Source organism: Lygodium microphyllum, chromosome 14 (assembly GCF_053477565.2).
Source record: "Lygodium microphyllum isolate KBCC chromosome 14, Lygodium_microphyllum_v1.1.10, whole genome shotgun sequence".
NCBI classification, from domain to species: domain Eukaryota; kingdom Viridiplantae; phylum Streptophyta; class Polypodiopsida; order Schizaeales; family Lygodiaceae; genus Lygodium; species Lygodium microphyllum.
The window spans coordinates 95,286,286-95,300,706 of record NC_141148.1 but is presented as its reverse complement, the minus strand read 5'-3'; the positions used below and the strand labels follow the sequence as shown (position 1 = coordinate 95,300,706).

The 14,421-nt window shown below is 43.6% G+C and overlaps 1 protein-coding gene across 3 annotated transcripts in view; it reads left to right on the top strand.

Annotated features, from left to right (window-relative positions):
- Window positions 1–14,421, top strand: part of LOC148025873 (uncharacterized) — a 111,041-nt gene that overhangs the window by 75,833 nt on the left and 20,787 nt on the right. For all 3 annotated transcript variants that reach the window (XM_087693130.1, XM_087693129.1, XM_087693131.1), the window contains 6 exons: window positions 171–269; window positions 410–499; window positions 587–662; window positions 9,625–9,718; window positions 9,819–9,888; window positions 9,978–10,154. In XM_087693130.1, the coding sequence (XP_087549256.1) occupies window positions 171–269; window positions 410–499; window positions 587–662; window positions 9,625–9,718; window positions 9,819–9,888; window positions 9,978–10,154 (606 nt within the window). The remainder of the gene's footprint in view (window positions 1–170; window positions 270–409; window positions 500–586; window positions 663–9,624; window positions 9,719–9,818; window positions 9,889–9,977; window positions 10,155–14,421) is intronic.

Sequence of the window (14,421 nt, the reverse complement as noted above, 5' to 3'; positions counted from 1 at the left end):
GGCAAATCTACTGAATGAAACATTGGAGTGAAGTCTTGTATGTCATATTAAAGCTTATTAGTCGTTTGCAAATTATTCACTCTTTTAATTGTCTACAAACAATTTCTGAAATCTGATTGTCTTATCTGTAATTGTTTTGTGCCTTTGTATTGGGTGGGGATGGTTATTAGACAAGGTCACAATCCATTGAAACTGATGAAGAGATCTACAAGGGAATCGATAGAGTGTTTAAAATATTCAAGAATGTGATTCGTATATTCCCTCCTGCGGTAAGATCCAAGTTTGCTTCAATTGTGCTAAGTTGCATCTGAATTGTAGTTGTGGCATCTAGTTGTTTAAGTTAGATTGCAATCTAGGTTATGATGATATGTACTCGTTCAAAAACTATCGGATGACATGAAATATCCAGGATCCACAGCTCCTCCAGACCTGGCAGAAGAACCTGGAAGAAGATAAAAGAACTGCAAGGAAAAGAAAAAACCATATTCTCCTTGAGAAGGTGCGAGGACACATTTTCCAGATTTGACTGACAATTGTGCCTTCGAGCCTCTCATATTTGCTAGGATGCTTTTGTTCTTTCCTGCAGACCCTTGCACATCATGGAATGGCATGCACTGACTTAGCAGAAGTGGACACCTTTGATTTGCAGCTTACAAGAAAGAGTCAGTGCAATATATCCTTTTAGTTTACTTTGCTTAGACAAAAATTATAATCAAAACCAGTGCTGGAATGACCAGTGAAAACCTTCTATGCAGTCTTATCCCTTTTCACTGCACGGTTGAATAATGCCTTACATACTTTTTCCATGTGATGGCCTTTATGTGTCCAGTGCAATTGCTAAGATCTAAGAGAAATTTGTGGTTGAACTCAAGAAAAAGAGTAATGGCAGTGAGAGGGTGGGAATATGCACTTCCTTTTGTCTTCAGAGTCAGACAGAAATGCTACTGAACTGTGTAAGGTGTCTAAACTTTAGTTTGAATCCATTAGTTGCACGAAGATAGCAATGGCTGTTAAATATACAATGCGATCCATTGGGTGAGGCACTATCTTTTTATGATGTCTTCCCAAATTCCATGGAGGTATGCTTATCATTTAATTATATTACTTTAGAGAAACTCAAAGTATATATGTTTGACAGCATAGTTGGAGGCCAAAAATGAACTCATAGAAGTACATGGCCTCTTGAAACCAGCCTTCCTTCCCTAGAGGGGTGGTAATAACCTGATTATAACTTAATTACAGCAAGCAATGAAATGCTGAAACACAAACATTTACCAATCAATCTCGGACATTGGACACCTTGTTGGCCCCAAATCTGGCGCCCTTGTCAGTATTTCTTTAACTTTAGTTGTAAGTGAGTTTGAATATCATGGGATTCCTTTGATCCCCTTTGCAATCCAAAAGCCCCTTGTTGTCAATAATGACTAATGAGTCTTCAAATTGATTTGCCCCTTGATTTGCTTGGGCAATCAGCCTTCACTGACTCCTTGGGAAATGAAATTTGCCCCAAATTTGAATGTTGGCTGAACTAGCCTCCTCTCTGTCTCTGTTAGCTTGCACAAGGTTGGAATTTTCCTTTGACATTATGTACCATTAAATGTCAAATCCCTAGTGCCACCTACTGACACTTAGGACTAATAAGATATCTAAGGTCAAATTTTTGGCACCAGATACCACCATTATTTGTGCAACATTACTTAAGACAACTTTTTCCTTTGACATCCAATGATTTTCTCGGATCCTTGGCTAGTAAATATGAAATAATCTTAGTTGCACTTCACATGTACAGCATATACTTAAACATTTGATTAAAATTTAATCCAAATGTTAAGCAATAAAAATTTTACGTCCTCATGACACCTCTCATGGTGATATAGGGGGAACGATGGAGAAAGGTGACACCACTGGGGTGTACGATCTTGTAGTGTAAAGAACATGCAACAGTAACCCTAATTGTGAAGGATATCTGTGCTATCTAGTGAGTGCCGATTATTGTGGAGGTAACGGAACAAACATAGGTCCATATGATACCATAGGTGTAGGTGGAGGCATTGGGATATGATAGCCTTGTCCAAATGTGTGCTGGGGCACAATATAATGATTAGATGGTCCATTAGGTAATGCCATAGAGGCAAACTGTAATACCAAACAATCCACACTCGAGTATGTTTGGGATGCACTTCCAAAGGGATAACTCGAAAGTATGTGTGTGGGAGGTCGAGCCTTCATCACAGATACACCACCCGAAAATGGGTATATAGAGGTTCTAAAAGCTATGCCTAAATGTGCAAAGCCCCTCGGCGTGGTGTGTGTGGGATTAAGTGGTGGACTTAATAGAAGCGGAAAGAAAGGTGCAACAGAAGATGAGGGGGGGATGGGTAGACGCCCAAATAGATTTATGATGGATGTTGTGGGAAACATGTTTGGTTCCTTTTGTTCATTAAATGCACTAGATGAAGATGCACCTACTCCTTATTGATCACGAGAAATAAAATCATTTGAAGAAAAAGAAAGGGTAGCAATACTTATAAGTTCTTCTTTTAGCTTCTTATCTAGTTTTGAGTTCATGAAGAAATACATGTCTTCCTTATTACTCACAAATCAAAGCTTATTTTAAAGAGTCCCTTCTTGATGAGTATCTCTCGATCCAATAGAAAATAGAAAGTACAGAATCAGGTTGCATAGAATTCGAAATAGTAGGACTTGTACCTGGCATTGGAGAAAAGAAGTATTGTGAAAGTAATGTGTAATCCGAGCTAGGTTCAGCTTGCTATTTCCGGTTCTGACATGGGCGGAGAACCATCAGACCACCATGGAGTCCACAAATCATATTAAATTTCTGTTATCGAGTATGATCTCATTCTTATGCATAGGGCTCAACTAGAGGTTGAAGATAAGTTTGAGTTTTCTTCTTTAGATTTAGTGTGCAGAGAAAGACAAGATGGGTAAGCAAGCAAGACAAGCAAAGCGAGTATGCAAGCATAGGAAAAAATTGCCTTTGGAGACTGCCATGTGCAATGCGACGATTACGGTGGATCTAGAATCGACCACTATAAGGGTGATTGAAAAGGGATAAATGCGCACATATATATGTTTGCATGAATAGAATGTCAATGTATAGGGTAATGTAAAGGAAGATGCAAGTATTCATGCTTATGGAGTATGCGATGCAATGGTGCCACTTGGACAGTGTCCTCGCAAGGAAATTGTTCACTTTCCCAAGCCTCCTTTTACAATCCTGTCATCCTAATAGTGCGGATGAAGTTACAAATGTCCATAACAGCTAATACATAATAACTAAATGTCTAAAAGTGAAAAGATGTGAACATCATTACTGTCACTATCAAGACAAGGAAACCGCTCTCTCTCAAACGGGAAGGAGAAGTAAGATGGAAGCACCCTCTCCCCATCAATTTGAAGAAGTAGAGGATGTGTGACGATATGCTAGGGTTTGCACTGAGAAAACACAACATATATGACCAAGACTAAAACACAATGACTCCAACATAGACAAACCCTAAACACAAAACACAAAATGCTCAAACAAAGAGACAAACATAGAGAGAAGAAGCTCCGAAGTGAATGAATGTTGTAAATGAATGTAAGAGTGTACAAAATGCCCAAGTGCAAAGCAATGCAATGTCGAAGAGTGACATCCATCGGAGACGGATCCCAAGTGCCGTGACCACCAGCCAAAGTGTCGAAGTGTAGGAAACATCATGTTGATCGCAAGAGTGTTAGGGAATAGAGGCGACAACAAGAGAGGTATTTGCTGATGTAGATGGCCTGCTCGATAGTAAAAACGTAGGTACTACAATAGTGGCCTGGTGGGAGAGATGGTAGCAGCTTGTCGCTTGGCACTAAATGCTGAAAACGCAGGCTGATCAGATGCTATGATGATGCAACAGATGGAGACCTCTAAACATCAAGGCAATGGTTGAAACCAGGCCACCTAGGATATTGATGGGATGTAGTCAGTGATGGCTGGACAGCAAATGGTAGGTGGTTGATGGTTGAAATCTGCATGGTAGAGTGAGAAACCTACACAAAAGGATGAGATTGAATGGTGGGCAGCTTGTCTATTTATAGATGTTGAAGGGTGCCCCAAAAATTGGGGTTTTGGGGGACTATTGAAACTCTCTTGAACAGTGCACCAAATTTGCATTTTTCATTAATTAAGCACCTTTTGGAGTTGTTTAAAAATGCTAATCAGCTTAAAGTGTGATTTAGCTCAATACCCCCTCTCAAGTCTCAAAACTAAGCCAAAAAGTAATTGATTGATTGAAACAACTTAGGATTCATCTAGTGGTACTTTGCACAATGGGATGCATAGTATGCTACATTCTGAAGAATGCTCATGTAGTGGGTGCCATTTGGACAATGTCTCTTGTGGGAAAATTTTTCACTCGTCCGACTACCCTAACACAAAGATGATGAAATCATGCAATGCACAGGGGAAGGTACAATAAAGGGGGAAAGGCCGATGTTGAAGACAAGTGGAAGAGGATGAATAATCTCTGTCCAAAACCCTAGAGTGTGTCTTGGCGATGGAGAAATTTTGGAGATGACTATTATGGTTGGGCCTTCTAGTCCAAATGAACCAAGCAATGGTGCTAGCAATCCACTCCCATCCATGACAATAACAAGGAGTCCAATGTGTTTGCAAGTAGTCTAGATTGGGAATCCTTCTCAAGTGTTGGCTAATAATGATAATTTAATGGTTCTCTGGAAAGTCCGCATGTCCACATGCTATCTATGACCCGAGGTGTTGGCCCCCAGATTGCTACCATAGTTAGTGTTGTGCTATGAAAGATCATCCTAAGTGTTCTCCTCCACACTTCTTGAGCTTTGAGACAATCCCAACTATAGTGCCTATATGTCTCCTCTAACTTTCCACATCTTGCACATGCTCTTGAGCCTTGTCATAGTGGAGCCAGGTGTGAACTGTCAAACTCCTATGAGTTACAAACCATAGGAAGAGAGATTTTTTTGGGCTTGAAGTTATCTTCTAATCTCTTCCATAACTTTGTCTAGAAGGGGCTTGCATGCTGTGTTTGTGCTAGTGGCGAGGGATTGATGGCTTTGCTCTGATCATGCTTACCAGTATCCTCATCTCCATTGTGGTGGTGTAGTTGAAGAAGGCTACATCGCTTGGTTTGCCCAAGGATGGATGTATTCAAATCCACTCAACTCGATCCCACCATATCTTTGTAGGGGCCTTCTTTGATAGGCATATTGTCTCCATCCTTTCAATGAACATATTTGTTGGGTTCGGGTCAGCACACATCTCCCATTGCAGTGTGGCAATAGTTGGATTCTCTACGTAGTACAACTTGTGTACTTTGCTAGATCTAAGTCCTCTCTCAAAAGGCAACCATTATCCTCCATGAAAGTGAAAATTCTATCTTTGCAAGTCACAATGACTTAAGGTAGAAAATTCCCTAGCTATCTAGGTTTGAGAGGTGCATGTATTTGTCCTTCACTCAAAATGGATCAAGAGGGGTTGGGAGAAAAAGAAACAACTTCCCACAAGTGGTAGCTCACCAATGTCTTGGATAGTTCAGGAAAGAGGTACTAAAAGCTCCAAGAAGACCATCCACTAGCCTTCAACCACATACCATGTCTAGAAGGCGACACAAGAAGTTGAATGAGGTTCCAAGTGAATGATCAAGCAAGGACTAGACTTGTGAATTACCTCCCAAGAACTAGTAATTGAATTTTGTTGGAAGTGAAACCAAAAATATATCCAAGAGGTGCCACTAACAAATCTTTTTTGCAAGATATGTCTAGAGAGGGCACCAATCATTCCCTCTCAAACACCACTTTCTAGAATCGTACCTCCGTACAGGTGGACTAAGACGTTGCCATGGGCTAGGAGAAGTCCACATTAGTGGAAGAAACCCCTAGGGTCCCTCTACCAGCGGTAAGGCCGCTTTGATGAGAAGCCCCCTTTGAAGACATGCCTAGATGGATATTATTAAGTTTCCATAGTGAAAGCATATGCAATTCCATTGTCTATGCACACTTGTAACTTCCCTCATACCCACACTGACAACTTTGCAAGAAAGATGAGTGTATCCATGAGCTATGTGAGGCAAAGTTTGTCTGCTCCTAAATGGGAGATAGATGTCATAGTGTTTTGCCTTCTAGCCATAAGATGATCCAATGTGGATAGAAGAAAGAGCACCACATGAGAGAGAACCAAAGCCGATGTAGCTAGAGCCTCGAGAGTAGGCTGGCAGCCTCTTTGTGGTGAAAATTTCTACATGCCTCAGGCCTCTCAGACAACACGTCTGGAATCAAAAGGAACAAATCCTTGTGCACAAGTCGAGAAGTTAATTAAACACATGGATGAAGATAATTCCCAATTAGTGGATAAAGAGGGACAAGCAATCTATGTGCGATAAGGTAGATGTGAAAAAGAGAGAGTCACTCAAACTCAATGTAATGCAACACAACATTTGGTTACTAACCCTAGAATGTGTGTGGTACTTTAAAATTGAAGGGCCTTAGGCCTATGTTTTCAAAGATTGATATAAAACCTCAATGTTTATAAATTTAGTGTTGATAGTTGTTACATCCTTTACAATTTCTCAACAAAAAAGTGTAGTATCTCCATGGGTTTTATACTAGGATTGCCTTATGCAAATCAAGGTCATGATGCAATCTTGGTCATGGTTAATTGTTAATAAAGATGGCTTGATTCACTCGGATGAAGACAATTGTTAAAAAACATTAGTTGGCTAGTCTCTTTGTTGAGTGTCTCTATAAACTATATGGATTGCTTGAAGAAAGAGTTATTGACTATGAACTTAAGCTCATTGGCTATATTTGGCAAATGGCCTTCCAAAAATTAGAGAATTGATTGTCCATGTTCATTGTTGTCATTTTGGAGTACTTGAGATTGATTAATTGATTCAAAGGACAATTAGTCCATGGAGGATATGATGCATCCATGTACCTCTTGTAGACAATCTGATTGGTAGTATTATTTTCCATAGATTGAGTTTGCTTATAACAGTGCCAATCATTCAACCACTAGATATAGCATGTTTATGTTGATATACGGTTGTGAGTTGAAAAAATGATTGCCGTTGAGGTCAAGAAGTTAAAATGCTTAGGTCACTTCTTGCATGATACGCAAGAAATGTTCACGATAGCAAAGGAAAGCATTAAAATAGCCCAAGATCATGCTACCATTTATGTCAACCAGAAGCTTGCCAAAATATGATTGCTATGAAGGCAAACTAGAGAGAGAGTAGGGTTTGCAAGGGGAAACACAGTGTGTATGACAAACATTGAGAGAGAAGAGAAACTCACAAAAAAAAAAAACATGAATGATGAATCATTGAATCATGCTAACTGAATCAAGCTGATACAATGGAGCTGAAGATTCGAAGATCTAAAGATAGCTGCACTGTCGTGTCTGAATCAAGTGGTAGCACTTGTAGGGAATCTATAGTGAAGGGAGTGAAATGCAGTCCTTCAGTAGTAGGATATCGAAGGTAAATGCTAAAGTGAAGGATAACAGTTGAGGAAGCAGAATGTAGTCCTCTCAGGCCGTTGGAGTGGAAGACGATGATCACTAGCTATGAATGCGTACTTTGGAAGATGAGGATCGATAAGACAGCCTGCCAGACGAGGGAATGTGACCGTAGATGGGCGAGGAATTGCAAAATGCAGCCAAAATGAAGCAATGGGTGCTTGCTGCCGGAGATAGTCCGATGTCGGGGAGGGCCTAGGCTGCAAAACGCAGCTAGGGATGAGGGTGCTTGGTGGAGTTGATGGTTGCTTGATGATGGAGCACCCAAATGCAGCCTGCAAAGTCAAACACAAATGTTTGGATGCATAAAAAGCTGACGTCAAAGTAGGAAGGAGAAGTCCTTAGTTGAAGAGACCCAGTTGCCAGGTGATGGAAGTTGACATTTGGTGGAGGGAGAGTGTTTGCAGCTCAAACCGTAGCTTGCAAAGTATAGAAGACAAGGTGCCTGGTGAAGGGGAAGATGGAGACCACGAATTGCAATGCCCACTAAGAAAACACAAGAGTAGACACACAATGCTCCTATGCAATGCTAATGGGACACATGTTTCATACATTAATGCATCCAATGGTTGTCACCACAAGAGATGTAGTTTTGATGGAGAGGATGGAGGTTTGAAGGATTGAAAACACGAGTGTTAACAACCCATAGCATGCTTAAATGCAAAAGACACAAATATCAAACACAAACATAGGAACTTGTAAAATAAGAATGAACACCACCTCAATCCAATCTCGCTGAGGGTAGGAATTGAAGGGCCTTTGCTTTGGTACCATCTTGGAAGTGTGGTCAGCTAAAGGGAGGTTGGGAAAGAAAGGGCGAGTGTGTGTTTACAACATCACAAGATCATCAGTTAGTTAGTAACAAGACAATGTAAAACAAAAACATGAGTAACGGAGACAAATGAAAGAAACTCGATAATGATGAATATCACACAAGAGTTACCCCAAAGTGAGCCACCGCCAACAACTCACGGCATGTTGGAGCCAAGAGAAGCAACAACCAAGAGCAAGTGAACAATGAGTGTAGCACACACTGTCTAGAGTGCCAAATAGGATTGGTTTTTTACATGCTATGAGTGAGATGAAACTCCAAAGAGTCACATGGATGAGAGCCGAGAGGGCTTATTACGAGTGGCCTATGAGAGGAACCCCAATACATATTTTTAACAACTATCCCCAAAGAAAGAAAAGACCTCTATCCAATGGTGTGGCTTGATTCTTATCTTAAGTAATAGTCAACGAAAAGAGGTTGCAACATCTTCTCTTCAATTGTGGTTGGTACTAGCTAGTGAATGTAAAGTGAAGTAGATCTCCATGCTTTGATAATGGTGAGGACATCCAAGCTAGCATAGCTTTTCATATGTCAAATCGCAACTGCCATTCGTAGCTCAACATGTTTTCATACTCTCAAGGTGCATGGGAGAGATTGGGGTGATTCAAACTCCAGAGTGCATGAACATCAGGATTGTGATACTTCATTTAGGGTTTCTCCATATTGTTTTACTTAATAGATGGCAAAACTTGCTGTTTGTTACCCCTTGTACTAGGTCAGATGTTGATTCATGTGCTTAGTTTTTGTACTATTTTTTGTCTTGATCCTAGTAAATGAGTACCATGGAGCAGTCTTCTAAATTTCTGATGGAATCCTATTATGAGGAAAATGCTATGATGATAAGCGTAATATGAAGTAATAAATGAGTGGTATTAGCCACAACACTTGTAGGACAGTGGGTCAAGTCAAGTCTTCCTCTAGAATGTCTAGGATCTTATTATGTAGTATGGCAGAGAGGGTGGTGGGAATGTCCTGTGCTCAATGGGTAATTAGCTACACATTAGTGGATGGTCTGTAGGTCCAACATTTGACCAAAAGATTTAGGGTGGTAACACTTTTGTTTGAAAGAAGGGTGAGGGAAGGATAATGTGCATTTGGTCCTCACGGTTGGAATGGCTGTGGCTCTTTTGGGGGGAGGGGTGGTAGGAATAAAAGAAAAGGGGACGGGGAGCCTAGGGAGGTGGCACTTCTTAAGAACATGGGGCAGGTCTTTTATGTTTTAGCAATGTATGTCTGGAATCTTTTGCAGATGCAGAAAAAGTAATTGGTTGGGCAAGAAATGTATGCTTGCATCTTGATCGGATACAAGTTCATGAGGGGAAGCTTCTACTTGAAAAGGACTGGTAAGATTGTTAAACTGTTGCAGATTGTTTACTAGATTATATGGATCTCATGTTGTCATATTTAATCAAGCATCATGAATTCGACTTCTTCAAATTTTAGGTTGGAAAAATCTCTTTTACGGCTAAAGGCCTTAAAGTTGACAAATGAGGACAAGATGTCACATGTGATGGTATTTCTCTACTTACTTGGGTCCTTTTCTCTCCTTATTGCTGTAGTTCTTAAGAGATTCTCAGCATTGTCTTCTCACTATTATTGCAGGGCCTTGCAGAGAATGACTATGAAAAAGCACTCATGTCATCCGTAGTTCTGGCACATGATGTTGGGGTGAAATTTGAAGAAATTGGGGCACTTGAAGATGTAAAAAGCACTTTGAAGGAGCTCATAGTTCTGCCACTTCAAAGACCAGAACTTTTTCAAAAGGGAAACTTGAGAAAAGTAAGTACAGAATTTACCTTACACTGCATATGTAACATTATTTGGCAAGGCAAATGCCCATGGTTTAGAGATATAAACATGTATGAGGGCATGTATGTATGTGTGCGTGTGTGTATGGAGAGGTTTATACATACATACATACATACAGAGAGAGAGAGAGAGAGAGAGAGAGAGAGAGAGAGAGAGAGAGAGAGAGAGGATTCAGTTTCTTGGCATGCGATAATTTGTTTTGCTACTTTGCCGTGACTCTTGTATTTCTCATGTGATTTATGTAACTACTCATTTAGAGAGAGAGAGAGAGAGAGAGAGAGAGGAGAGAGAGAGATGACGGGCTGCTGCTCCCGCGCCGTGCCGCCCTGCCCTCGCTAGGTCTGGCGCGACCTGCGGGCGCGTTTTCCTGCGCCGCCGCCGCCTGCAAAACCCTACCTGTCGCCACCCCGCGTTTGCCTCACGCGCGTCGTCACCCCTGTTCGCCAGGCGTTCGAGTTCGTCACCACCATCGCGGCCTGTGTCTCTGCCTCGTTCGACCAGCCACGCCTGCGCCCTGTGCTGCGGGCGTCATCCCTGGTGCCGTCGTCAGGCAGTCCTGCTCCTGGAGCCGGCGGGAGCAGTCGCCCTGCCCCTGGAGCTCGCATCCTCTGTTCTGGCCGCCCTGTCAACGCCCAGCTGCCCTCTCGCTGTTGCCCTATTCAGGATAGCATCCTCCTGACGCCCTGTTCCCGGACGCTGCCGACGGACCCCTAACCGACATCCCAGCCTGTCCCGTCCTGCTGTGGAGACCGCCCGGCCTGTGTTTCGCCTGTCTGCCCTTGCACGGAGACAGGTAAACCTCGGTTTTCATTAGCTCTTCTTGCTGAGTGCACCCCTGGACAGCGCCTCGGTACAGGAAAAAGGGAAAGCGAGAGAGACGGCAAAACAGAGGGTCAGTCCTCATTCGAGAGCAAATCATCATCTACCATGGCTGGTTTGGATCTGGACTTCATAGATCAAACAGTGGCAGCACTGGGCCCGGATTCTGATGCGGAGGAACCCGAGGATATGGTTCCATGCAATGAAGAGATGCCCCCTGGTCCTGACATCCAGCCTGCGGGGAAACGTACCAAGCATGCTTCGGAAGAGATAGGCGTTTCTCAGGATCGGTCCTATGCCCAGGTTGCTTCGGATTCGGTGGACTCTCAGGAAGTGGACTGGGAACACTTGCTGGAATTTGCAAACACTTTGCTGGGCGATTATGTTCAACATAATCAGGAAGCCTTTTCCGACTCTGCACCTGACGATGTGCTGGATGCCACCGTGGACCCAAAAACGGTCCTACGCTCCTTTTCGGTATTCTATGATCGCGCTGTGATACTTTTCTTCACTGGTCGAATCCCGTTGCTTTCCCGTATTCGCCAGTGGTTGCAACATCTGCTGCAAGGGGACTGTGTTGAAGAGATTTTTATTGGCTCCCGGGGTTTTTTTGAGGTCCTGTTGAAATCAGAGACGCACCGTGCTGCTCTCCTGTCGAAACTGCCTTTGTTTTTTGAACGCCGATTGGTTCATGTGGTTCCATGGCGTCCAATGGCAGACTTTCAGCGTCTGCTGCAACGTGAATGCCCGGTCTGGGTCGAGGTGGAAAACTGTCCGGCTGTTTATTGGCCGCTATTGAAGGATGCTATGGCCGCTGTGGGCACTGTTCTGGTCCCTCCCAGTCTCCGGGCTGTGAATCGTAACCGCTTGTGTATGCTTTGGGACACTGCAAGAAAAAGGCCTGCCTGGTTACGCCTCAATTGCCCTGGCATGCACCCTTTACACTTTCGATTGAGATGGGGCAATTTTGCAGGGCATTGCTTCTCCTGTGGACAATTGGGGCACTTTATGGCCGAGTGCCCGGAACAGCAACCCACTTCCCATAATGGCCATGCTGTGCCGCCCATGGAGGAGATGGTGTGTGATGCTCCATCACTGGATGCTACTCATCAGCCCCAAGCTTTGGCCAAAGGTAAACAACAGGTTGCGGGTCTGGATTCTAGCGCCAATAATTGGGTGGAAGTAGGTGCAAAAAAAGGCAACAGGGTTGTTGCGGCCATGCAGAACAATGTGCCTACTACATCTCAAGATTCCATGCGTACATACATGCGAAGGAAGGAAATGCAGTCGGCTGAGCGCTCGGCTCCTGCTATGGTTTCCTCTGGCCCCCGTTATCAGTCCGCCAGGAAAATGTCTTCGGATCGTTCTAAGGGTCCCTCTGCGAAGCTCGCATTTGATACCAGAGGTAATGTCATTACCCCGTGGGACCGTCGTTATCCCCGGTCCATCCCAAAGCCAGCAGATATGCCGTCTACTTCCAAATCTGGTCCGCAGAACTCTTTTGCAGTGTTGGCAGATTTCTTGGACGAGGGAGTCCTGGACATGCTCGCTGACAAAGTCCAATCGAGGCAAGCAGTGCCTCGCACCTGATTTTGCTTGGAGTATACATGAAAATCGCCACGTAGAATGTGCGTGGAATTTGTTCTCGCCACAAGCAACATGCTATGTGGACTGTGTTGCATGAAAATCAGTGGGATGTCCTGTGCGCTGTTGAGCACAAGAGTCACGATGAAGCCGGAAAAGTGGTAGATTGCCAGGGCTTTAGACTGTTTTATGCTGGGTCACAGGCCATGCATTATTCGGGTGTGCTCATGATTGTCCATGACAAATATCAGCCTGTTCTGATTAAAAATGATGTTCATGGCCGTTTTTTGGTGATTGAAATTATATTCGAAGGCGAAATCTTATGGCTACTTGGCCTCTATGCTCCGAATGATTCCATATCTCGTCGGGCGCTTTGGCAAACTTTGCAGGCCTCCTTGGCGCTTGGTAGACGGGGCTTCTTCATGGGGGATTTCAATATGTGTGTGGATTCCTCCCAGTCCACATTGGAGCATTCGGTGATGGATACGCCGGAAAGTCGTATGTGGCAGGCGTTGGCTCTTGACGTCCTCAAGCAAGATCTCTGGTCCTGGTTACACCCGTCCTCTACAGGGTTTACTTTCCACTCTGCCCAGTATGCAACAACATGGTCGAGATTGGATCGTATATATATCATGCAGAATGATGATTTTCTTCCTGAGCTGCTCGAAATAAAAGTATTGCAGCAATATGCCCTGTCGGACCATTTCCCTCTGCAGCTTGAGCTGCTTGCACAACCCATTGCCCCGTTCAAGCAATTTCTAGAGAGACTCCCTTTGCGTTTCAATTCGTCTTACCTGAAGCATGCCCTCTTTCAGGGCTATATGCAGCAATTGATCGACAGATTTCTCTTCGACTTCGCTTCTCAAGGCACTGCGTCCTTTGACCGATTGCTCGCTAATGTGCAGCGGGTTGCGCGGCAGTATGGGATCCACCATGCCTCTCTTTGTCGGCAGCGTCGCAAGGCAGCTGAGGACATGCTGGCTTTGGTTCGTTCTTTGCTGGGGGACACTCCGGATGATGCCTTTCTGCTTGCACTGGCCATGCGACTGGCGGATCTTATTAAAGAATTCCAATTGAAATCATATCAGCAGGCCAAACTGCAACATCTGACAGAGACGTTGCAAGATAATGCATGTCAAACCCATAAGTTCTTTCGAGCTCTTCACGCCTCTCCTGCTAGAGAAAATATGACCAGACTTGAGGATGCAGAAGGTCACCTTATCATGGATCCGCAGACTATTGTGCAGATGTGCACGAATTATTTCCGTGACCTTCTCGGCACCACTTCTCCACCCTCAGATCAAATCACTCAGGCCCGTTCGGATTTTTATGACCTGGTCCGCAATCAGATACCGCAGGACATGCAAGCTATTATGGAGTCGGATATTGGTGAGGCAGAGGTTATGGACGTCTTGTTACATTTGCCCAAGGATAAAAGCCCGGGTTGGGATGGTCTCACCAATGAGTTCTTCGAAGCTTTTGCTACCCAACTGGCGAAACCATTGCAGGCCTTGTTTCAGCAGGTGTGGCAAACCGGGATCATGCCTTCCTCATGGAAAGAAGGCCTTATTAAACTGCTTCCAAAAGTTCCTTCGCCATCTACGTTGACACAGTGGCGCCCCATTTCTTTGATGGGTTCAATGTACAAAATCTTTTCCAAAATAATGGCGAATCGGCTTCATAAGCATCTCCCGGCCATTGTGCATCCTCTACAGTATGGTTTCATTAAGGGCCGAAATATTCTGCACAACGTATTGAATGCTCAACTAGCTATTGATTATGCAAGGCATTCTAACCAGGAGGTGGTACTGATTCAATTGGACCTGGAAAAGGC